Source organism: Silurus meridionalis, chromosome 4 (assembly GCF_014805685.1).
Source record: "Silurus meridionalis isolate SWU-2019-XX chromosome 4, ASM1480568v1, whole genome shotgun sequence".
NCBI lineage: Eukaryota > Metazoa > Chordata > Actinopteri > Siluriformes > Siluridae > Silurus > Silurus meridionalis.
In genome coordinates this window covers 40,244,792-40,269,861 of record NC_060887.1, presented here as the reverse complement: position 1 = coordinate 40,269,861, position 25,070 = coordinate 40,244,792, and the positions used below count along the sequence as shown (strand labels likewise).

General features: G+C 39.8%; 4 protein-coding genes across 4 annotated transcripts in view; all 4 read right to left on the bottom strand.

The window, feature by feature from the left end:
• Window positions 1-24,254, bottom strand: part of LOC124385132 (NLR family CARD domain-containing protein 3-like) — a 987,530-nt gene extending 963,276 nt beyond the window's left edge. The window contains exon 1 of the mRNA XM_046848278.1: window positions 24,231-24,254. The gene's annotated coding sequence lies outside the window, so the exon portion shown is untranslated. The remainder of the gene's footprint in view (window positions 1-24,230) is intronic.
• Window positions 1-25,070, bottom strand: part of LOC124385133 (NACHT, LRR and PYD domains-containing protein 12-like) — a 281,935-nt gene that overhangs the window by 149,848 nt on the left and 107,017 nt on the right. The gene's annotated exons all lie outside the window — the stretch shown is intronic.
• The window catches only part of LOC124385128 (NACHT, LRR and PYD domains-containing protein 12-like), a 160,897-nt gene that overhangs the window by 88,949 nt on the left and 46,878 nt on the right, over window positions 1-25,070 (bottom strand). The window contains 1 exon segment of the mRNA XM_046848266.1: window positions 20,790-21,925. Within this exon segment, the coding sequence (XP_046704222.1) occupies window positions 20,790-21,925 (1,136 nt within the window).
• Window positions 8,410-9,445, bottom strand: LOC124385168 (ribonuclease inhibitor-like). The gene is made up of 3 exons (XM_046848331.1): window positions 9,202-9,445; window positions 8,814-8,990; window positions 8,410-8,698 (listed from the first exon to the last, which is right to left on the bottom strand). The coding sequence occupies exons 1-3, from the start codon at window positions 9,279-9,281 to the stop codon at window positions 8,677-8,679; spliced, it is 279 nt and encodes a 92-aa protein (XP_046704287.1). The 5' UTR covers window positions 9,282-9,445; the 3' UTR covers window positions 8,410-8,676.

Below are 25,070 nucleotides of genomic sequence, written 5' to 3'. Positions count from 1 at the left end.
TCTGTACTTTCCTGTGTTCTGTGGCTACTGATAATACCGTTTAACACTGCAGTACAATCAAGTAGCTGCTGTAAAGACTGCAGTAATGGGATATACTGAAATGTCCTGCTCTTTTTTTGGTCCAGAATAAACTCCACTGGCTCAACAATATTTAACAAATCCTTATAGTACTCTTTTCTCTTATAAGTTGTAGAAAGGGGACCATCTTTCCCTATTGATTTTACTAAAGGGTTAGATTTACACAGTACATCAGCTAGTTCCTTAATAATTAAGCTATCAACTTCAAGGTTTTTGTTTTTGAAAAAATCTGAAAGACTGCTACAAGTTACAGGCACAGACACAGTACTTAAGAGGAAGTGTAGTTCATCAAGTAGTTCATCAATAGCTGTAGATGGCACATGAAAAATGTTTTACAACTTCAGAAAAACTGCAGCTATTTTTTGTTCTACTAATTTCGGCAGGTCATCTGAAGTATCTATATCACTATCTGCATCTAACGGAGGTACAAAATCTATGTCCGCAGAAGATGAGGGGCTATCATCTACAGTACTACCAGATTCGTCTGACTGAGCAGCGAGTTTAACAACACCTGCCTTAAAATCGTTTAGAGTGTAGGGATTATGTTTACGATTTTTATGCAGTGAAATGTTCCATATATGTTTGTCTCAAACGTACATCCTTCAAACATACAAGTTACGTTTTCATACTGCCTAAGATGTTGATTTACATGAGCAAAGTATTCCTTTTCAGTTAAAATTTCCTTACATGCACACGTCTGACAAAAGAATGTAGTTAACTGAACATTTGCTGCTGTTAACTTCCTGTGTGTTTGATATGTGTGACTCAAAAGATTCTTCCAACTTGTGAATGTACATGGGCAATCTGCATATAGACAGGGATATCGGCAATTGCGACCATAGTGGAAATGTTTCAGCCTAAAATGTTTTAGCAATTCATACCGGGTAGATAATGAAATGTCACACACTTTGCATGGCCACATTCACATATCTGTGAACAAAGACAAAAGAAAAAAAATCAGTTACGTCCAAATATTAAAGAATCAACATAAATAATTTAATTTATACTTGATTTTACTGTAAGTCAAAATACAGCTACTACTACTAATAATAATTTATTAATAACTTTTTTATAACAATGAAATAACTACATAGGTCCAATTTATAAGAAACTATGGTTGATTGCAAGATGATATTAGGCTGTTCATGTCTGTAAAATATGTTATGTATGTTATGCTTTTTTTATGTTGAATCATATAACATTCAAACTGAGATTAATTGTTCATAATCAGATGTATTGATTCTTCTATGTATTAAAAAACAATCTTTGTAGCATACATACAAGGTCTAGGAGGTTGTCCCACCATTTAGATGTAAGAAAAGATGCTTGATGTATCTAAAAAGGAAAAAAAATGGTTTTAGTTAGAAACAAAAGCATACTTTTGATTATGAAATTACAAAGCCAGCATTATATTTTTAGAGAATTATTAGAATAGTACTGTCATTTACTAATTGCAGTAGTTTATAACTGTCTTTATTTGCCGTCAAACGTTAAACCACAGAACAAGAGCAGACCAACAGCAAAAGACACAGACGGGGTAAAACCATGGTTCACATAGAACACCCGACCAACTGGCAACTGTTGGAAGTTATCCATGTACGATTTAAATACATTTAAAATTGCAGTTGGTTTAGTAATCGTTTAATGACACATCGCTATTTTAATCTTAAAACAGTTAACACCTAAAACCATTTTTTCCTCTCGGATTTAACTTAAGCTATGCACGTGGCCAAAGTTCTAAGTTATGTTATTCAGGTCAGAAAATACGGAAATTAATATAACGTTAAACCAAAAATAAATACGCATCCCAGTTACTTTTAATTATACTGTCTAGCTGAAAAAAGTAGCTTAAGGGGAAAGTAGATAAAGTTAGCTTTTATAAGAACCATGTGCAAGTTAGTTAGCTAACATAAGTGGAATAAATGCAAATTGATAGTCAGTGCATTGATACAGTTTAATACGATATCAACAGCAGTAATAACACACATATATATTGAAAGCAGTCAACTTTTATACGATGAATACATATGTAACTTGCCTTGCAATCAGGTTGATCCAAGAAGATGATCCAATGTAAGATGGCGAGGAGAACGGTGTTTTTTCAACTGCCTCTGCCGCTGGTTGCTGCTTTTTTTTTTTTTTTTTCATGTGCATTGCCATAGACATGTGTATGTGCAGTACCGCTCCCTACCGACTGGAGTATGGATAATTTCCGCCTCTAAACAAATTTCATTGCCCATAAATTATATGCAAACCAATCTCATAAAATATAACTTATAGGATCTGGCTCGTTCCACAGCTAGATATATTTAAACCATATTCATAATTGTTAACTGATTAAATCGAATAGTTTTCAGAATGAACCAATTTACATGGATTCTAAGCAATTTGACTACATACATTTTGAAAATATTATTATTTAAATAAAATCAAAAGGATGCAAATACATAATTATAAACTATGCCATGATTCATTTTTTTGAGTGTGGTTGACACCATGTGTCGCATCCTTAAAAACTATCTCTCTTCCATAATCATGAAGGTTGTCTCTCATGAATAGTGTTTGGAGAACTATGATAAGATCTGTTCGAGGACTATAAGGCTGATAAAAAATAACATCGTCTTCAAAAGGGCGCTCTAGAAGGTGTGAGGTACTAGTGGCATCATCTTTGTGTTGCTGTTTTTTCTCATAATACATGTACGAATATTTTCAATGTCTTTTGGGGTAACAAAATAAGCTTGGTTGTTGAGATCAGTATGTCCTTGTTCCCTTGACCACACATGTGATTTTAGGAGAATTGTATCTGGTTTAACAACAAGACATCCTTAAATCCTGAATATGCTTGATAAGCTCTTGACTAATGTTTTCTGAGTGTCCCTCAGAAGAACTTGATGGGTCATGTCCTGAATGAATGCTGTAAAGCCTTTCGACTATAACTAGTTTCTTAAACCAGTCTGTCCTCTCTTTAAAAGAAACATAGGCCTTGCATCCTTTGGCACGTCGACTTCGTTGAGTGCATGCTCCAGAGCACTTACATAAAAATAAGAAATATCCATGTTTTTGATTTTGAAGACTTGCAGAATTCACAGTCCTGAAGTTGGCGTCTTTGGATGCCTCTTTTTTGTTCCCTTTAAAGCGCTCCTCTTTGTAGACTGTTGTTTTTATAAATTCCTCCATCTCTAATGTCAAATTCTAAAGAGCAAAGAGACAAAAACAATTAGATTAAACATCAATAATGTAAAGTAAAAATCCATGATAATCTCAAGCATCATATTCATGTGTAACAGAATAAATCAGTGATGACTTGAGGTCATCATATTCATATGTAACAGAATAAATGATCTGTTTCAATCGGTTCTACCTGGATCTCACAGCGGATCGCAGGAGGGTCTTAAATTCTGTCTGATGGTGGTCAGAGCTGAATGATCCGTGCGGTGCTCAAACTAGCGCTGCTTTGTTCCGCATTTTCTTCATCTTTAAATGCAACTATTTAATCGCATCTCTCTGACAGCTATCAACAGTCGTTATTAAACTGTTTGAACTGCCGCTGGAAAGTTAACGGTAACTTGCATCAGTGAAAGGCTAACGCGGTTAACTTGGCAATTCAAACTAATATTACAATTTCTGCTGTGAATCCCTACAAATCTATAAAAGAAATATGAAGCTTACTATCATTAATATACTTCTGTAAAATGATACCTTAAGAAAAATTAAGGCACGGTCTTACCTTTTTGCTGGTGGCACATCCTGATCGGTGACAGTAATTGGGTCGCACATAGTGATTTACAGTCGTAAACACTGATTGGCTGAGCAAGTTGTTGTCCCAGGGTCATCATAAAAAAATATTGGTCTCAGGGCAGCACGGACTTGGCAAATTCAGGACGTGCTAGTTACTGCAGGTCTGCACATCTCCCTTATTCTTAAAAATTGGTACCAGCAAACCCCTGTGCACCGTCTTCCACTCTTATACAGTGAGGAAAATAAGTATTTGAACACCCTACTATTTTGCAAGTTCTCCCACTTAGAAATCATGGAGGGGTCTGAAATTGTCATCGTAGGTGCATGTCCACTGTGAGACATAATCTAAAAAAAAAATCCAGAAATCACAATATATGATTTATAAATGTATTTGTATGATACAGCTGCAAATAAGTATTTGAACACCTGTCTATCAGCTAGAATTCTGACCCTCAAAGACCTGTTAGTCTGCCTTTAAAATGTCCACCTCCACTACATTTATTATCCTAAATTAGTTGCACCTGTTTCGTTAGCTGCATAAAGACACCTGTCCAACGCATACAATCAGTAAGAATTCAACTACTAACATGGCCAAGACCAAAGAGCTGTCCAAAGACACTAGAGACAAAATTGTACACCTCCACAAGGCTGGAAAGGGCTACGGGGAAATTGCCAAGCAGCTTGGTGAAAAAAGGTCCTCTGTTGGAGCAATCATTAGAAAATGGAAGAAGCTAAACATGACTGTCAATCTCCCTCGGACTGGGGCTCCATGAAAGATCTCACCTCGTGGGGTCTCAATGATCCTAAGGTAGGTGAGAAATCAGCCCAAAACTACACGGGAGGAGCTGGTCAATGACCTGAAAAGAGCTGGGACCACCGTTTCCAAGGTTACTGTTGGTAATACACTAAGACGTCATTGTTTGAAATCATGCATGGCACGGAAGGTTCCCTTGCTTAAACCAGCATATGTCCAGGCACGTCTTAAGTTTGCCAATGACCATTTGGATGATCCAGAGGAGTCATGGGAGAAAGTCATGTGGTCAGATGAGACCAAAATAGAACTTTTGGGTCATAATTCCACTAAACGTGTTTGGAGGAAGAAGAATGATGAGTACCATCCCAAGAACACCATCCCTACTGTGAAGCATGGGGGTGGTAGCATCATGCTTTGGGGGTGTTTTTCTGCACATGGGACAGGGCGACTGCACTGTATTAAGGAGAGGATGACCGGGGCCATGTATTGCGGGATTTTGGGGAACAACCTCCTTCCCTCAGTTAGAGCATTGAAGATGGGTCGAGGCTGGGTCTTCCAACATGACAATGACCCGAAGCACACAGCCAGGATAACCAAGGAGTGGCTCTGTAAGAAGCATATCAAGGTTCTGGTGTGGCCTAGCCAGTCTCCAGACCTAAACCCAATAGAGAATCTTTGAAGGGAGCTCAAACTCAAACTGTGTGGAGGAGTGGGCCAAAATCCCTCCTGCAGTGTGTGCAAACCTGGTGAAAAACTACAGGAAACGTTTGACCTCTGTAATAGTAAACAAAGGCTACTGTACCAAATATTAACATTGACTTTCTCAGGTGTTCAAATACTTATTTGCAGCTGTATCATACAAATAAATAGTTTAAAAATCATACATTGTGATTTCTGGATTTTTTTTTTTGATTATGTCTCTCACAGTGGACATGCACCTACGATGACAATTTCAGACCCCTCCATAATTTCTAAGTTGGAGAACTTGCAAAATAGCAGGGTGTTCAAATACTTATTTTCCTCACTGTATATCACTCTATGCTCTTCCTTCTTTTAAAGTAAGTATTCACCATTGCCATTTAATTTTTTTTAACAAATCTACCACCATCTGCCCTTCCACATTCCTCTCCTTAAGACCATACCTACCATCACCTCCTCATCACCTCTGTTCCTTTCACCTACAACCCCATTTAAATCTGCTCCAATCATCAATCTTTTATTCCTAGGTACACCTTTACCATTTCATCTAAGTCACTCCAGAATTTTTCCTTCTCCTCCATCTCACAACCCCTATAACTTCCAGCTTCATGTTCTATATTACTATTAAATGAACTAAAGAGACTTTCCATTGACATATAATACATAAATATTTTTTCCAGGAAACAATATGTATTGAATTTCTTGATTTACAGTTTTTGAAGATAGTTTTCTTGGTGATAGCTTTTGCCACTAAAAGTAACTGACTATATATAGTGTCTAAACTGATTATGGATTCATCACCTAGTAAACAAAGTGATGATGAAATTGTGATGTGACGTCCCACAGTGACAGAAAATGACTCAGTGACCTTTTCCCAAAAATGTTAATTGGGGTACAATACCAAAAGGTGTGAACATACTGTATGTGTTTGGGTTGTTTTTATTTTTATTTTATTATATTCTGTTAATTTTGGAATATAGATTTTTTTGAGGATGATTTATTAGTTAACTCTGAGATTGAAGGAGAAAGTCTGGATTAATAGTTCAAATATTGGTTCATGTTTGAATAGATGATTTTGTTTGTAGATATTCCAAAAACTATTACTCCTGATGCCATATTTCTGGACCAAGTATGAAAATAAAACCAGATTATTATAGGACAAATGTGTTGGAGTTGTGTAATGCCCTTTTCTGCCCAAGTGTTTCAAGGACTGCAGGGTGACGGTGCGACAAGAAATTATTCTGCAAATTATTCTGACGGCATGACTGGGTGAGTGAGGACCCAAATGCAGGATTCAAGCAGGGCTAAAGAAAATACAGGCTTTAATAAAGACACACTGAGCAAAAGGGCAGGGCAAAAACACAGTCCAAAATACAGTCCAGTGTCTGAAACACAGGCACACAGGGTGATGACTGTTCTCAGGTGTTAATGTTCGCAATAGATTAAATTAAAAAGGGAGCAGAGTAACCATGACTAACTATACATCATTCTAAAGGTCTGAGCCTCAAGCAGCGATTTCAGATCACTGTTTTCCAATAGAAAATGTATAACAAATGTATTTGCTGAATGTGTGTAAGCAGTACACACAAACAACATGCATGCAACATGCATTAAATGTGTAAGTACTGCTACTTACACATTTACTTTAATAACAAGCCCCAAACACATCCACTTCTGCAAATCCCAGTTTATTTTTAAAAAACATAAGGCTCCACTGAACAACATGCCATAAAGCATTTTTGCTCCAACCAAACAATAGTGTTGTAATTTAGATAGTTATTCCTTGGTTTCACAGAACTTTTGATGGTGTTTTGTCTGTTTATATTTCCAAATAACTTTCGCATAAAGAAACGTCATCTTGCTGGTAAAAAGAACAAATATGGCTGGTAGAATAAAGTGTTACAAAACAAATGAGACCACACACTAAAAGATCAGAGATTTGAACAAAACAGCGATGTGGACATTTTTCTTTGGGGTGGAGTCACAACAGAGAGATCTGAATGGAGATGCTATTTTACATCTGTAATTTACAATATATCTCCCTTTACAGTTTTATATACGATTTTATAAGCTTTATTGCCCATTTGTTTTTAGAAGAGAAATGTTTGAAAAGTAAATGCGGATTGTGAACTGTCACCAAGATACACTTCAAAATGCAATAAAGCCAACAGCATGGCCAGTGCCTCCTTTCCAATGATACTGTAGAGAAGTTGATGTTTTTAAAACTTCTTAGAAAAAACACACAGGGTGCTCCACCCTCATCTTTTTGGATAAGTACCGCACCAGCCCCGGTACCACTAGCATCTACCTCTAACTTGAAGGGTTTGCTACGCTTGGGAGCAGCAAGAACAGGAGAGCTGGTGAGTAGAGGTTTCACTGCATCAAAGGCAGCCTGGCACTCTGGGGACCACTTAAATTAGACACTTATACACAAAAGATTTGTGAGGGGTAACACAACCACCTACTGGAATAAACCCATGAGACATGTGGCTTTCAACCCAGTACTTTTCCGGATGATCCGCTATAGAGATGGATGATCTGCTATGGTGACCACCATAGAAGCCGAATGAAGAAGAACAGTATGAAGCAAGTTCAGTATGTATGCTAATCACACATTCCATGCTAATGATGAAGGCAACAAGTTCTCATAGTCAGTGACTATGATGTAATGAGTTTAGGCGAAATACAAATGTAACATTTTTGATAAATGTGAATGTGAAAAATGGTTTATCTGTTAAAAATAGGTGTTCTAAAAGTTAGAGTTGATTAAAGGAAGATTTCTATGAATTCCTGTATTAAAAAAATGCAAATGGCATCCCAAAAAGCTAATAATTTAGAATGTGTACATAAAATCGGTTGTAACAGTTAATTTGGACTTTGGACTTCAAACCATTCCTGAACAATTTTTTGTTGCTATTAAGGGATGTAACACTCTGTCGCAATGTGTAGGTAGGAGGTACATGTCATAGTAACATTCCCATGTACACAAGGATCCAAGCAGTACATGACCCAGAGCATCACACTACCTATGCCACCTTACCTTTGTCCCATAGTGCAACCTGGTGCATCTCTTCCCCAGGTAAGTGACACACATGCACCAGGCAATCAACGCAATGTTAAAAAAAAGCGTAAGTCATCTATTCTGGTGTTCATTTGTTTATTGTAGGAGTGTTGCATTTTTTAGCATGGGCACCTTAACTTATCTACAGCGCCAAGCACAGTATGCTGTGATGCTCTTTTTTACTCTTTCACAAGATTTATGACTATTCTGTTGAAGTTTATATTTCTCAGATGGAGCATTTTCACAAACAACTAGAGAAGTAGAAGTCCTGATATGTTGTACACAATCTGAGCTTTGAACTGTAAGAGTTTATCCTCATCATATGCTGTATGAGACTCCAGTCACATCAGGAACTCTGCTGTTCATATCTGGAAAGAAAATAGCTAAATTATATTCAAATTCTGTCATATGTTAATCAGATTCCTCAACATCAGATTCATCAGATTCCTCAACATGTATGTGTTTATTTATGTATTAACTCACTGTAGTGTCTCCAGTTTACAGTGTGGATCCTTCAGTAGATCAGAGAGCAGCTTCACTCCTGATTCTCCTGGTTCATTGTAGTTCAGATTCAGTTCTCTCAGGTGTGATGAGGTGTTTGACCTCAGAGCTGAAACCAGAGCAGCACAACCTTCACCTGTAATACTGCAGCCTACCAACCTACACACACACACACACACACACACACACACACACACACACACACACACACACACAGTCCCCACAGACAACAGTGTTTAATATTTCTGATATATTTATATGATTTACTAGTGCTGCTTGATTTAAATCATTCTAATAGCCAAACAAAATATCATATGAAACAGCATATGACAGAAATGCAGGATCTACAGTGTGTAAGTGATGATCTGACCTCAGTATCTCCAGTGTACAGTGTGGATTCTCCAGTCCAGCAGAGAGCAGCTTCACTCCTGAATCCTGCAGCTTATTCATACTCAGGTCCAGTTCTCTCAGACTGGAGGAGTTTGAACTGAGAAATGAGGACAGAACTTTACAGGCTTCCTCTGTGAGATCACAGTGATACAGCCTGGCAGACAATTAACAATGTATCAGAAAACTGACACATAAAACAAAACTCAGCACACATATATATATATATATATATATATATATATATATATATATATATATATATATATCTTTTTTTTTTTTTTATCTGTGATTAAAAATAAAAACCCAGCCATTAGGGTTCAGAAAAAACAGTGCACTCTTAGTGCCAGTCCAAACCATGGATAAATGGGGAGGATTGCATTAGGAAGGGGTCAGACAGGAGGCTCTGTGGACTACAATGTTTGTGGACGATATTGTGATTTGTGGTGAGAGTAGGGAGCAGGTGGAGAAGATCCTGGAGAGAGTTCAAGTACCTGGGGTCAACAGTGCAATGTAATGGAGAGTGTGTTAGAAAAGTGAAGAAAAGAGTGCCGGCAGGGTGGAGTGGGTGGAGAAGCGTGATAGCAGGAGTAATTTGTGATAGAAGAGTATCTGTGAGAGTGAAAGGGAAAGTTTATAGGACTGTGGTGAGACCTGAGATGTTGTATGGATTAGAGACAGTGGCATTGAGTAAAAGACAGGAGGTGGAGCTGGAGGTAGCAGAGCTTAAGATGTTGAGATGTTCATTGGGAGCGACGAGGATGGACAGGATTAGAAATAAGTTTATTAGAGGGACAGCACATGTAGGATGTTTTGGAGACAAGGTAAGGGATGATCCACTGTGGTGACTCCTAATGGGGGAACCGGAAAGAAGAAGATGATCTGATTAAAAAGACACATAGGTAATCACAAACTGTGAAGCCCTAGCTCCAAAACATGATGCCAAATATGTAGAAAACCAGTTTAAGAAAGGTCCAACAGTAAATATTTTCCAGGTGTTCAGGAAGAGTTAAGTGACCTATAGTGTAAATGCTGCAAGATCATCTTTAAGGACTAAAAACACAATAACCAAAAGACCGATGACCCAGGATTTGTTTGTTTGTTTATTTATTTATTTACTCTGGGTGTAATTTAATGTTTCTGAACATTGTGTACATGTGTGGTGCTTTTGTGTTTTCTTACCCCACAATAAATCTGTTAGTTGTTACCCATCCCAATATTTGCATACATTGAATTGTATTACAGATAAAAAACTAGATATACTATCTATAAATGTAACTATATACAATCCCGATTCCAAAGAAATTGGGACACTGTACAAATTGTAAATAAAAAAGGAATGCAATCATTTACAAATCTCATAAACTTATATTTTATTCACAATAGAACATAGACAACATATCAAATGTTGAAAGTAAGACATTGTGAAATGTCCTGCTAAATATTGGCTCATTTTTGATTTCATGAGAGATACACATTCCAAAAAAGTTGGGACAGGTAGCAATAAGAGGATGGAAAAGTTAAATGTACATATGAGGAACAGCTGGAGAACCAATTTGCAACTTATCAGGTCAATTGGCAACATGATTGGGTATAAAAAGAGCCTCTCAGAGTGGCAGTGTCTCTCAGAATAGTCAGAGGATCAAGATGGCGCCGGTGAGGTCGGCTGCCGTCACCACTGCTCTGGCTACTTTTTTTTTTTGTTTGTTTATTTTATACCTCTATTAAATTATTTAATGGACTCTTTTCTTTGTTGTGTTCAGGGAAACGCTTCCGTTACCTGAAAGCAAACACAGAGAGAATGAGGAGGAGCTTCTTCCCGCAGGCCATTTGGAGTTTAAACCAGGAAACACCCAGGATCTAAAAACTGGCCCACTCTCTCCATCATCACACTTTTTTCTCTGCACATATTTTTCTTTTCGCACTACAACACTTTAAACTCTGGATTTGCACAGCACAGTGCACTTTATATTTTATACCACACCATACCGCACACGGACACTTTACACCACACTATACCGCACACGGGCACTTTACACCACACCATACCGCACACGGGCACTTTACACCACACTCATATACAGTACAGACCAAAAGTTTGGACACACCTGAGTTTTCTTTATTTTTATGACTATGAAAATTGTAGAGTCACACTGAAGGCATTAAAACTATGAATTAACACATGTGGAATTATATACAAAACAAAAAAGTGTGAAACAACTGAAAATATGTCATATTGTAGGATCTTCAAAGTAGCCACCTTTTGCTTAGATTACTGCTTTGCACACTCTTGGCATTCTCTTGATGCCTACTTTGAAGAACCTACAATATGACATATTTTCAGTTCACTTTTTTGTTACGTATATTATTCCACGTGTTAATTCATAGTTTTGATGCCTTCAGTGTGAATCTACAATTTTCATAGTCATGAAAATAAAGAAAACTCTTTGAATGAGCAGGTGTGTCCAAACTTTTGGTCTGTACTGTATATATAATATTTATAAACTTTTGGTCTGTACTGTATATATAATATATATACAGTACAGACCAAAAGTTTGGACACACAAGGTGTGTCCAAACTTTTGGTCTGTACTGTATATCTCATGTATCTTTATATATTCTTATATTTTATATAGTTTTTGTACTTTATTTATCTGCCTTCTTTTTCTTTGTTTTATTTTTCTGCCCATCCTATTCCCTCATGCCGGACCATCGTAAAAAGCATTTCACTGCATGTCGTACCCTGTATGTATGTGTATGTGACAAATAAAATTTGATTTGATTTGATTTAATTTGGATCACCAATTCCCCCAATGCTGCGTCAAAAAATTGTGGAGCAATATCAGAAAGGAGTTTCTCAGAAAAAAATTGCAAAGACTTAGAAGTTATCATCATTTACATTGCATAATATCATCCAAAGATTCAGAGAATCTGGAACAATCTCTGTGCGTAAGGGTCAAGGCCGGAAAACTGGGACGCCATGTCATCCGGACTAAAGAGGACAAGGACAACCCAAGTTGTTATCAGCGCTCAGTTCAGAAGCCTGCATCTCTGATGGTATGGGGTTGCATGAGTGCGTGTGACATGGGCAGCTTACACATCTGGAAAGGCACCATCAATGCTGAAAGGTATATCCAAGTTCTAGAACAACATATGCTCCCATCTAGACGTTGTCTCTTTCAGGGAAAACCTTGCATTTTCCAACATGACAATGTTGACAACATACTGCATCAATTACAATATCATGGCTGCGTAGAAGAAGATCTGGTACTAAAGGTACTGAAATGGTCAGCCTTTAGTCCAGATCTTTTACTTATAGAAAACATTTGGCGCATCATAAAGAGGAAGATGCGACAAAGAAGACCTAAGACAGTTGAACAACTAGAAGCCTGTATTAGACACAAATGGGACAACATGCCTATTCCTAAACTTGAGCGACTTGTCTCCTCAGTCCCCAGATGTTTGTAGACTGTTATAAAAAGCCACACAGTGGTAAACACGGCCTTGTCCCAACTTTTTTTCTCAGTTTAAACATTTGATATCTATGTTGTATTCTGAATAAAACATTGAAATTCATCCATTAAGAAGGTGATAAGATACACCTGATTGCGTTTACAAGACATTTTGGATTTATATCCTTCTTTTGGAAGTAAAAACAGCTGGATAAAATAAACATTGTGTTTAACTATTTCAAGGCTGCAAAACAGCCAAATGTGATTATTTTAAAGGAACTCTCCTTAAAGAAATTAATAAAGATTAATAAAGACTCTACTTAAAGAAAAGAAGAGGGTGTTTAAATCAGGAAACAAGGAAGAGCTGAAAACTGTCAAGAGAGAACTGAGAAAGAAGATCAGGGAAGGAAAAGCATGCTACAAGAGGAAGATGGAGGATCAGCTGCAGCAGAACAATGTCAGCGGTGTGTGGAAGGGGCTCAAAACCATCACTGGTCATAAGGAGCCAAGCTCTCAGGCTGTGGGTGACCAGAAGTGGGTGAATGATCTCAATCTATTCTTTAACAGATTCGATCAGCTACCCTCCCCTGCCCCCATCCAGTCCCCCCTGCTGCAATCCCCCCTTTCTGCTTCCACAGCAAGCAGCTCCAGCCCCACCTCTCTCTGCACTGCTATCAGCTCACAGACAATACACAACACACCTAACTTCCCCCCCTGCCGATTCCCTCCAGTCAACACTCCATCCAATACACACTGCCCCTTACAGAAGCCCAGGTGAGAATGGAGCTCAGGAAGATCAAAGCGAGGAAGGCTGCAGTAGCGCTGACCTCGCATCTGATGAAAACATTGGAGAGGCTGGTGCTTACTCATCTCGGACCTCTGGTGAGTGAATGACAATCACATAAAGAAAATATGTAAGTGATGATCTGACCTCAGTATCTCCAGTGTACAGTGTGGATTCTCCAGTCCAGCAGAGAGCAGCTTCACTCCTGAATCCTGCAGGTGATTCCAACTCAGGTCCAGTTCTCTCAGACTGGAGGAGTTTGAACTGAGAACTGAGGACAGAATTCTACAACTTTCACCTGTGAGTTTACAATCACACAACCTGGGAGAGAAATGATGATAAATCAGAACACTGACATATTAAACATAGATTATATTAAATTAGTTTTAATAGTATTGTCATTGTTATAGTGCCATATATAGTATATAGAATAGTATATACAGAATATATATGGGTGGAATATACAGAAGTGCAATAATAACATACAGGTGCATCTCAATAAATTAGAATGTCATTAAAAAGTTGATTTATTTCAGTAATTCAATAGAAAAAGTGGACATTATTATACAGATTCATTACAAACACAGACTAATACAAGTTTTTATTGATTTCAAGTGTTCATTTCTTTTAATTTTGATGACAATTGGATCCAAGATGGCGGCACGGCAGTAGCTCGCAGCGGCCGCTCCGGACCCAAAATGGTGCTACTTTCAGTTTGTAGCCCACCTTATGTAACACATGGACGTTGGAGCAACAGGCGTTTCGTGCTGACAGAAATGCAGCTCTGTGCGGTAAGACTTGCGGCGGCGGTCTGTGTGTTTACATCAATACGGAATGGTGTAAGAACTCTGTCCTTGTTTCTACCTACTGCTCATCGCTGCTGGAGTTTACTGTTGTGAGATGTAGACCTTTTTATTTACCCCGGGAATTCACCACCGCTATTGTGCTCGGAGTGTACAAACCACCTAGCGCTTATGATAAGGAAGCACTCAGCGTGCTTTACGGGACCATTAGCGAACTTCAAAACATACACCCTGACGGATTGTTTATTGTTGCCGGAGATTTTAATCATGCAAATCTCAGGACTGTGCTTCCCAAATTTCATCAAAATGTGGACCAGAGGAGAAAACACGCTGGATGTTGTTTACACTTACATCCGGGGCGCATAACGGGCGAAGCCCCACCCCCACCTTGGGTACTCAGACCACATCTCTGTTATGCTGATCCCAGCATACAGACCACTCAGCAGGCGTTCAAGACCAGCTCGGAAGCAAGTGAGAACCTGGCCAGCAGGATCCATGTCTGCTCTCCAGAACTGTTTTGAATGCACTGACTGGGACATGTTCAGGGAAGCTGCAACCAATGGCGATTTCATGAACTTGGAGGAGTACACGTCAACAGTGACCAGCTACATCGGCAAGTGGTGGCATTGATGACGTGACCATCTCCAAGACCATCACTACACCCTCCAACCAGAAGCCGTGGATGGCCGCCAAGGTGCGTGTGCTGCTAAATACAAGAGACTCTGCCTTCAGAGCAGGGGACAAGACAAAAACAGCAAGGGCCAAACTGTCCCGTGCCATCAGGGAGGCGAAGCGTGCACACGCCAAGAGATTCCACGACCATTTCCAGGACAGCGGAGACACCCGGCGCATGTGGCAGGGCATCCAGGCGATCATTACAAGATAACGTCCCCTGCTTGTGACCATGATGCCTCCCTCCCAGATGCGCTGAACGACTTCTACGCCCGGTTCGAGGTGCAGAACAACATGGTGGCGAGGAAGACCATCCCTCCTCCCAGTGACCAGGTGCTCTGTCTAACCACAGCTGAAGTGAGGAAAACTCTATGCAGAGTTAACCCACGGAGGTCTGTTGGACCAGACAACATTCCTGGCAGAGTGCTCAAGAAATGTGCACAACAGCTAGCAGATGTCTTCACTGACATCTTCAACATCTCCTTGAGCAGCGCCATTGTTCCTACGTGCCTCAAGACAATGACCATCATTCCTGTGCCAAAGAAGTCTACTGTATCCTGCCTCAATGACTATCATTCCGTTGCACTCACACCCATCGTGATGAAGTGCTTCGAGAGGCTCATCATGAGGCACATCAAGACCCAGCTTCCACCCGCACTGGACCCCATGCAGTTCGTGTATCGTCCAAACCGTTCCATGGACGATGGTATCTCCACAACCCTTTATCTGGCCTTCAACCACCTAGACAACAAGGACTCATGTAAGGATGCTGTTTATAGACTTCAGTTCAGCATTTAACACGATTGTCCCTCAGCACCTGATCGAGAAGTTGAGCCTATTGGGCCTGAACACCTCCCTCTGTAACTGGATCCTGGACTTCCTGACTGGGAGACCTGAGTCAGTCCGGATCGGAAACAGCATCTCTAGCACCACCACACTGAACACTGGAGCCCTTCAGGGCTGTGTGCCAAAAGTATTAATACCTGGTATAAGGACCATGGTATCCCTGTGCTAGATTGTTCAGAAAACTTGCCCAACCTAAACCCCTTAGAGAATCTAATGTAAAGAGGAAGATTTAAGACACCAGACCCAACAACGCAGAAGAGATGAAGGCTGCTATCAGAGCAACCTGGGCTTCCATAACACCTCAGCAGTGCCACAGACTGATTGCCTTCATGCCATGCTGCAGTAATTCATGCTGATATACTGAATTTTGGGTTTTCATAGCTGTAAGCCATAATCATCAGAATGAAAAGAAATAAACACTTAAAAATATATCAGTCTGTGTGTGAATCTAAATAATATATGACTTTCACTTTTTGAACTATATTACTGAAATAAATAAACATTTTATTTATATTCTAATTTATTGAGATGCACCTGTAAGTTATGGATGGTGCAAAAATGCATAGTGGATAAGCACTCCAATATACACAAAGTGTTTTTGTGTAAAGAGTCAATGCTGTAGTGTGTTTGTTCACACACACAATGTATACATTTAGTGCAGTGCGTAAACCTTAGCAGGTTTTAATGTCTCACAGATTGATCATTTGGTCTTTAATATAACAGCAACTACTATTTCAGTTAAATATATTTGTTTATGTTAAAATTTAGTATAATATACAAAAGCATAAACATATAAACACCTTTTTCTTCCGTCAGCTTCTCCCATTAGGGGTCGCCACAGCAGAATATCCGTCTCCATCAGAGGTGGGAAGTAATGAAGTACAAATACTTTGTTACTGTATTTGAGAAGATTTTTCCTTGAATCAGTATTTTACTACACTATTTTTACTTTCACTTAATACATTTTTACAAGACCTCTCTAAAGGCACTGTCATGCTTCAAATCTCCTCAGAAGGGGACGTGCCGATCCCAGGTCTCTCTGAAGGCGCAGCTGTGCTTCCAAGTTCCCCCAAAGACAATGCCACAAATCACAGCTCCTTCCAAGGTGATGCCGCGCTTCCAGGCTCCTCCTAAGTTGCTTTCGCTAAGTCCTTCGAAGGTGCAGTCACATTCAAGGTCCCTCAGAAAGTGTTGTCAAACTCCAAGGTCTCCCTGAATGTGACGGCGCAATTCAAAGATCCTCTGAAGGCGACGTTGCGCTCCAGACCTCCGTAGAGGCCTGAAACGGCCTCAGTGGGCGCCATCATGCCACAGACATTCACTGAGGGCGCAATCGCACCTCAGACAGCTGCAGAGGGTGCAGTAGCGCCTCGGACACCCAGAGAGGGTGCCGTTATGCCCCAGAATTTCGCCAAAGCATCACTACGTCACTTTTCCGAGAGCGCCGTCGCACCCTAAAGTCTGTTCCAAACCTCCGCAGAGGGTTTAACTCAGTCTCTGAACTCCGCCAAGTGCATTGCTCGGCCTCTGAACTCCGTCGAGAGTGTCGTTTAGCTTCTGACCTACGCCGAGGGTGTCGCTCTGCCTTTGATCTCCGCCGAGGGTGTTGCACAGCCTCTGAACTCCACCGAGGGCGTCGCTCGGCCTCTGATCTCCACTGAGGGCGTTGCTCCACTCCTATCTTCTGCAAAGAGTGTCGCTTAGCCTCTGATCTCCGCCGAGAGTGTCGCTTCGCTTCTGGTTTCCACAGAGGGCGTCAATCTGCCTCTGATCTCCGCAGAGGGCATTGTTCGGCTTCTGATCGACACCAAGGGCGTCACTCCGCTCTTGGTTCCCGCAGTGGGTGTCGCTCCTATCCCGTCTACCGCAGAGGGTGTCGCTCCGGCTCTGGTCCTTTCCGACCTTCCCCTGTTCCTTGGCGATGAGGATGGGTCTGTGTCTTCCCTCTTCCAGGCCTCCTCCTTTGACCCTGGACAGATGGCGAGGCCCTCCTAGGCAAAGGTCAGTTTGGGGCGTCAGGAGCCACTCCTGGAGGGAGGGTACTGTCAGGGATCCACCTGCCACACCCCCTCCATGGCTCTCTCTCAGCTGCTCCCAGCACTAATCGCCGACACCTGTCACTTATTACCGGTTCCCCTTTATAAGCTCCCGTTCCGACCTGACTCGCTGTCGGATCTACTCTATGGCTACAGTGATCCTCCTGACTCCTGACCGCCAGCATTCCCCGCTGGTTCTTGCTCCTTACTCCAGTTTCCTATGCTTGGTCGCTATTGTTAAAAGATATTGAACTTAACAGAGAGATGAGTGAATAAGCGATAATAAATAGCAATAAATAGCCAGATTTTACAGTTAACAAAAACATACCTCGCTCCACTTTACCGAAGGTGCAAAACCTTGCAAACTCTGCTAACTTTAACAATCTAGTACTGGCGTTCAAAAATAAAGGGTTACAAAAATGGGATCTACCGCTCAGAACACATGCAGAGACAAAGGAACACCAACAGCTAACCAAAAAACACATGCCATGAACACGTGAATCTCAGTGAATATTTGCCTCACATACATAATAATAATAATTATGTATGTATATGTATAGAAATTTTAAAAAGTTTTTATATCTTTTAATTGAACAAATTCACATCAAATACAAATATTTTGTAATCCGTATGAAAGTCATATCAAATCAAAGTATTAATTTAGGGTACATTTAGAATAGACAAAAATGTGTGATTAAGATGAGTTAATTAATCATAAGTTAACTTATGTCAATCATGTGATTTATTGTGATTAAATATTTTATTCGATTGACAGCCCTAATATTACATTTGCATTTACATTTGCGGCATTTAGCAGACGCCTTTATCCAGAGCGACATACAAAAGTGCTAGAGGTAATGAATAAATCTACACTGGTACGCAAGATTACAAACCTAATATAAATATAACTCTTGAATTCTACAAAGCAAATATTAATATTAATATGACATTAGGTTCTGTTACCAGCATGAGGTTCTGTTACCTGACATGAGTTTCTGTTAGCAGCGTGACACTAAAATAGGTAGTAATAATGGCTACGTTTTACTTAAGAACATTTCAGAAGCCAAACTTCTTTACTTTAACTTGAGTAAAAAAAGTATGGTCACTACTTCAACTGTAACCAGAGTATTTTAAAACATGAGTATCTGTACTTCTACTTAAGTGAAGGATGTGTGTGCTTTTGCAACCTCTGATCTCCATACTACTCTGTCCTCTATATCTGCCTCTTTCAAACCAATTACCTGCATGTCTTTCCTCATCATATCCATAAACCTCCTCCTTGGCCGTCCTCTTTTCCTTCTTCCCGGCAGCTCCATCCTCAGCATTGTCCTACTCATATATCCCATGTCCCTCCTCTGCACATGTCCAAACCATTTCAATCGTGCCTCCCTCTCATTCACACACATGTACTCTGTCTTACTCCCACTAACTTTCATTCCCCTTCTCTCCAGTGCAGTCCAAAATGAGCAGTAGGCATACACCTGCACCTGATGAGACTAATCATTTCACTCTGTTTCAGTGTCCAGCTTCACTCCTGGTTACAAAGGACCTGTACAAGAAATGTCGCCTGTACAGATTTGACAGGATAGTCAGAGATCCTTCCCACCCTGCCCACAGCCTGTTTCAACTTCTGCTGTCTGGTAAACACAGCATGTGCATGTGTAGCATGTGGTTCTATAAGACTCTGCAAGAGTTTTTTCCCACATGCCAACAGGTTACTCAACTCACTTTAATAATACCGAAAAAAGTACTGTCTCGTGCATTATCCAGACTAATCATGTGCTATTTGTTTATTCTTATTACTTGAGCACTTTATATTTATCACAGTTCACATTCTTGCCACTTGTGCACTAAACCCTACAATGTGAAAAATTGCTGTACAATAAACCAGTAATTAAGCAATAATGGCTGTACTGACACCGTTTATTGTGTTCAGTGTTCTAGCTGCTAGTCGTTTAAGATGGAAATGGTCTCAATTTATTCACTCTGATGAAGAAGGTGTTGGAACCAGAATATATTAGCCCTGGCTGTAAGGTTAGTTAAATGCTATTAGCTGTTTAAAAATGGGGAGAAACCTCTCAATATGTCCCACTCTGAAGTCCTGTTTCAGTTTAAGTTACACAATTATTTTTAATAAAACTGTCCACTTTAAGACACCTTACAAGGAGTTTTACCAAAAAGAAAAATCTTTGAATGTACAGATTCTCTTTTTAACAAGCTCATCATTCTTTTTACATACAGAATAACAGAGACCTGATTGGAGTAATGAATGATAATCAAGGTCCTAATCAGTGCAGTGTCATTAGTGTTCATTTCAAATAATAACTACATTTATGGAATTAGTAACACATTTATGAAATCATTTTAAAATGACTTACTCAGCTTTTCTGGATGCTTTGACCACTGGCAGCAGCCTCAGAAGACATTCATCTGATCTGTCATATTTACTCAAATCAAACACATCCAGATTCTCTTCTGAGTTCAGCAACACAAACACCAGAGCAGACCACTGAGCAGGAGAGAGTCTGACTCCGCTGAGACACCTGGAATCTCTGCTGTTCAGGTAACGTTGTACTTCCTGTACTAGAGAATCATCATTCAGTTCATTCAGACAGTGGAACAGATTGATGGATTTCTCTGGAGATGGATTTTCTCTGATCTTCTTCTTGATGTACTTGACTGTTTTGTGTTTGCTGTAAGAGCTACTTCCTGTCTGGGGCAGTAGGTCTCGTAAGAGAGTCTGATTGGACTCCAGAGAGAGACCCAGAAGGAAGCGGAGCAACAGGTCCAGGTGTCCATTTTCACTCTTTAAGGCCTTTTTTACTGCACACTTCAGAAAATCAGACATGTTTGATTTGGTGAATGGACCAAAAAATGTGTTTTGATTTCCAAGATTTTTGTTGAAGAACTCATATAAAGCAGCCAGAAACTCCTGAACACTGAGATGCACAAAGCTGAACACCTTCCTCACTGAAGATCTGAGTACACACTCCTGAGTACACTGATGCTTCTCTGACATCAATGCCACACTCTCTCAGGTCTTCCTCATAGAAGATCAGGTTTCCTTTCTCCAGCTGTTGTAAAGCCAGTTTTCCCAGTTCCAGGATACTTTTTCTGGACTGCTGAGGATCAGGGTCACATTTCTGATGGTACCTTTGGTCTTTGTGTTTGATCTGAAAAATCAGGAAGTGTGTGAACATTTGAGTCAGAGTCTTGGGGATTTCTCCACTCTCTGCTTCACCCAACATTCTTTCTAGAACAGTGGCTGAGATCCAGCAGAAGACTGGGATGTGACACATGATGTAGAGGCTTCTGGAAGACTTCATGTGTGTGATGATTTTATTGGTCAGGCTCTGATCACTGATCCTCTTCCTGAAGTACTCCTCTTTCTGATGATCACTGAACCCTCGTACCTCTGTTACCTGGTCTACACACTCAGGAAGGATCTGATTGGCTGCTCCTGGTCGAGAGGTGATCCAGAGGAGAGCAGAGGGAAGCAGATTCCCCTTGATGAGGTTCGTCAGCAGCACATTCACTGAGGCTGATTCTGTCACATCCCACAATCTCTCATTCTTCTGGAAATTTAGAGGAAGTCGACACTCATCCAGACCATCAAAGATCAACACCACTTTATTCCTCTCACAGTCTATTAATCGTAATTCTTTTATTTCTGGGAAAAAGTGATGAAGAAGATCCATCAGACTGAGATGTTTCTGCTTCATCAGATTCAGCTCTCTAAAGGGAAGTGGAAACATGAAGGTGACGTCCTGATTTGCTTTTCCTTCAGCCCAGTCCAGAATGAACTTCTGCACAGAGACTGTTTTTCCAATTCCAGCAACTCCTTTAGTCAGCACACTTCTGATGGACTTGTCTTTAAAGAGATCATTACATTTGATGGGTGTCTCCTGTGTTGCTGGTCCCCTGGACACTGTCTCAATCTGTCTCACCTCATGTTGATTATTGACGTCTCCACTCCAACCCTCTGTGATGTAGAGGTCTGTGTAGATCTCATTCAGAAGTGCTGAGCTTCCATGCTGTGAGATTCCTTCAGTAATTCTTTTACATTTCTCTCTCAGTTTGGATTTGAGTTTTCGCTGGTGCACAGAGACGAGTTCTGATAAAAAGAAGAATAAAATGTAAACTCTCTGATCATCTCTGTGAGCTACTGATATTTTCATAGCTGTATATCATATGGAATGTCAGTACTGATGTGTTATTATATTGTGTTAATAAAAGCACATCATTATGATGAGATGTGTTTAATAAATGTACAGCAGTTTCCTTCCTCTGAAGATAAAGTGATGTTAGAACCCCATGAGCTCTTACTGTTCTGCAGTGTGTTAGCGAGATCTGTGTGCTTCATGTTCTTTAGGAAGTGCAGTGTGATCTTCAGCACTCCCTCTCTGACACTGCTCTGATCCTCCTCATCCTCCACCTCCCTCTCAGAGCATGCTGGGTAATCTGGACCCAGGAGCTTCTTATATCTCTTCAGTTCATTCTGTATCAGAGTGATGACTTTGTGCTCCAGATCCTGATTTATTGTACAAAAATAAGAAACACAAGGGAAGTTGTAGCTCACCGGTTAAGACATCAGACTTTGACTTAAAAGAACATGATTTTAAAATTCATGCAATATCCCTGCTAATCCCATGAGCAAGACCATTAAGACTCAAATGCTTACAATGACATAATGCTGATATTAAATATTTTATATTAGTCCTTTTCAGTAGGTGGCATCTAGACAGACTGGGTTCAGTTGAGAGCACAGAAAAGTATCACCATGAAGGTAAATTATTGAGTAATTTTCTGTGTACAAACCAATGAGGAAACACAACACACTCATGTTCTCTCTTACTGCTGCTCAGAATTTTATTCTGTTTACTGAGACACACACACACACACACACACACACACACACCTTGAATATGGCCTCTAAATGACTCTTCTCAGTGATCTTTGATTTCTTCTTCTGCAGTCTGTGAACAAATAAAACACTTGTTAAAAGTAGAATAAAGACTATAAATCATATTCATAACTACAAACACAAAGCAGTGAATACACACATATTACAGAGATGTTTGATTATGTGAGAGTGTGAGTGATAAAACACTGCACTCATACATTCAACTGTCCTCACCTCAGATCAGTAGTACAGTCTGTGTCTTTAAAGTGTAGTGGACGATTCATTGACTGTTCACTCTTCATGGACACACAGCTGGGTTCAGGTGAGTCTGATCTCTTACCCTGAATCAGACTAAACACACACAACCACTGCATCATTATTACTGTTCTGCAGCAACACTGAATAATGAAACTGGAGTTAAAATCTGATGATGTTCTTATTAACACTGATCCCATTCTTTAACCTTCATACTTTATCCAGCTACAGGGACAACTTGGGGTTAGACGTGTTGCTCAGTAGCTTAATGTCACTAATCATCAGCTGGTTTTGAACATCTGGAGACAAAGCTGCTGAATTCAACTCTTCACTCGTCACTTTTCACAGATACACATCAGAGTCTGATCTGTTTAGTGTTGGTGAATGTGAGAACATTTCTATTTTTCACAGAGTCTCAACCTTCACTCACCTCTCATCTTTCTTTATGTCCTGTTTCACAGACTCACTCATTCTGGAGGACATTTCTACTGCTACAGAGGAACCTGTACACCTACAGAGAGAGAGAGAGAGAGAGAGAGAGAGAGAGAGAGAGAGAGAAATTTATCAGTCAATTATTGGAATTTAAGTTAATTATTAAATTAATATTATAAATAAGATTTTAAAACTATGTAAATCCAAACAGGAAAAAATTACACAATGCCTCTCCCTAATGCAGGAGTGAAAATGTATGTTGCCTAGAATTTAGGAAATATTGTACACTATATTTTGACACTGAAAATAGTGTCTTTCTGGATGGACTTGGATTTTGAAGGGAGGATGTGAGCACATTCCCAAGCCCGCATGCTGCCCTGCTTCCATCCACCATCTACATTCTCCCTTCATCTTTCACACCAAAGGAGATATGGAGCGGATTTTCTGCCGAGTCGAGGAACATCAGAACCTGTCTCCTGAAAGTCATGATGTGTTTAGTGACGGCTGTTTGCAGGAACACGATCTGAAAACAAATCGCGATTTTCCCCAATAAAACACTTTCACGCTCCAGAGCTTCATTTGGGAAAAAGGAGGAGAGTTTGAAATAAAGATCCTTAAAGAGAGAAACACTGCAGGACACATATTTACTTCACTCCAACATGGGGTGTGTTTCATCTAATCCTGGATCATCACACGGTTCACTTCCAGCAAATCAAGTCCTACAGTAAACTGTAGAAGATCCAACTTCAGGAAAAATCACCTGAACTGTTCTTCATCCAGTGTAGATTCATAACATTCACATCTTCTAGCTTTAGATTTACACACTTACTGTGTTTTTCTCCTGGAAATGTTTCACTTCCTCTCTTCATAAAATGGAGTTTTTATTTCACTTTGACTTCTTTATTCCACAGAGCAGGAATTCAGGAGGTGGAGTCAGGACACACACACACACACACACACACACACACACACACACACACACACTATTGAATAGTTTGTATCATATTCAAAAACACACAATCACAGAATAATGAACATGTTTGTGTGAGAGTCTGAAAAGTGTGAAACTAAATAATAAGACCACAATTATACTACACACAAACCGGAAAAGGAAGTGTCTCAGTTCACAAATGCACTCTCTCAGTTCCAGTAAGATTTGTACCTGCAGCAGACTTTCCCCTCGGCCCGGTTCTGTTTGCTGTATTCGGGTCGGATAGCTGAGTTTCCCTGCCCGGAGCAGCAGCTGATTATTTACCGACACTGCCGCAGTCAAACCCGAATCAGCCCGGGAGTAATGTGCAGCGCGCGCCGGAGCTGGTGATTTAATCTCCATATGTTCTGAAATGTTCACCTTTGTTCATGTTCCTTCAATAAACTTTACAACCACTCGAGATCATATGACAGCACATGTAGGCTATAAATTCAATCTTTAACCCATGTGACTTATTCCCTTATATGTATAATGCAAAACAGCATAAACATCTTTTTTATATTTATCTTATAATTGTTGCTAATCATTAAAGAAACATCAAAAGATATTAAGAAAAAATATTTATTCATTAATTGCACAAGTACACTGAAAAATTATGTCCCTTAGAAAATGTAACATAAATTAATCAAGCTATTTTAATTGATTATAATGTATTTTTTGTCTACTTAACATATTTAT

Coding starts and splice junctions, on each gene's coding strand:
- LOC124385168 (XM_046848331.1), bottom strand. CDS start 9,281: ATGAATAAGCTGCAGGATTCAGGAGTGAAGCTGCTCTCTGCTGGACTG. Junction 8,991..9,201: donor TGTACACTGGAGATACTGAG/GTCAGATCATCA, acceptor GTGTGTGTGTAG/GTTGGTAGGCTGCAGTATTA. Junction 8,699..8,813: donor TGTAAACTGGAGACACTACA/GTGAGTTAATAC, acceptor TTTTCTTTCCAG/ATATGAACAGCAGAGTTCCT.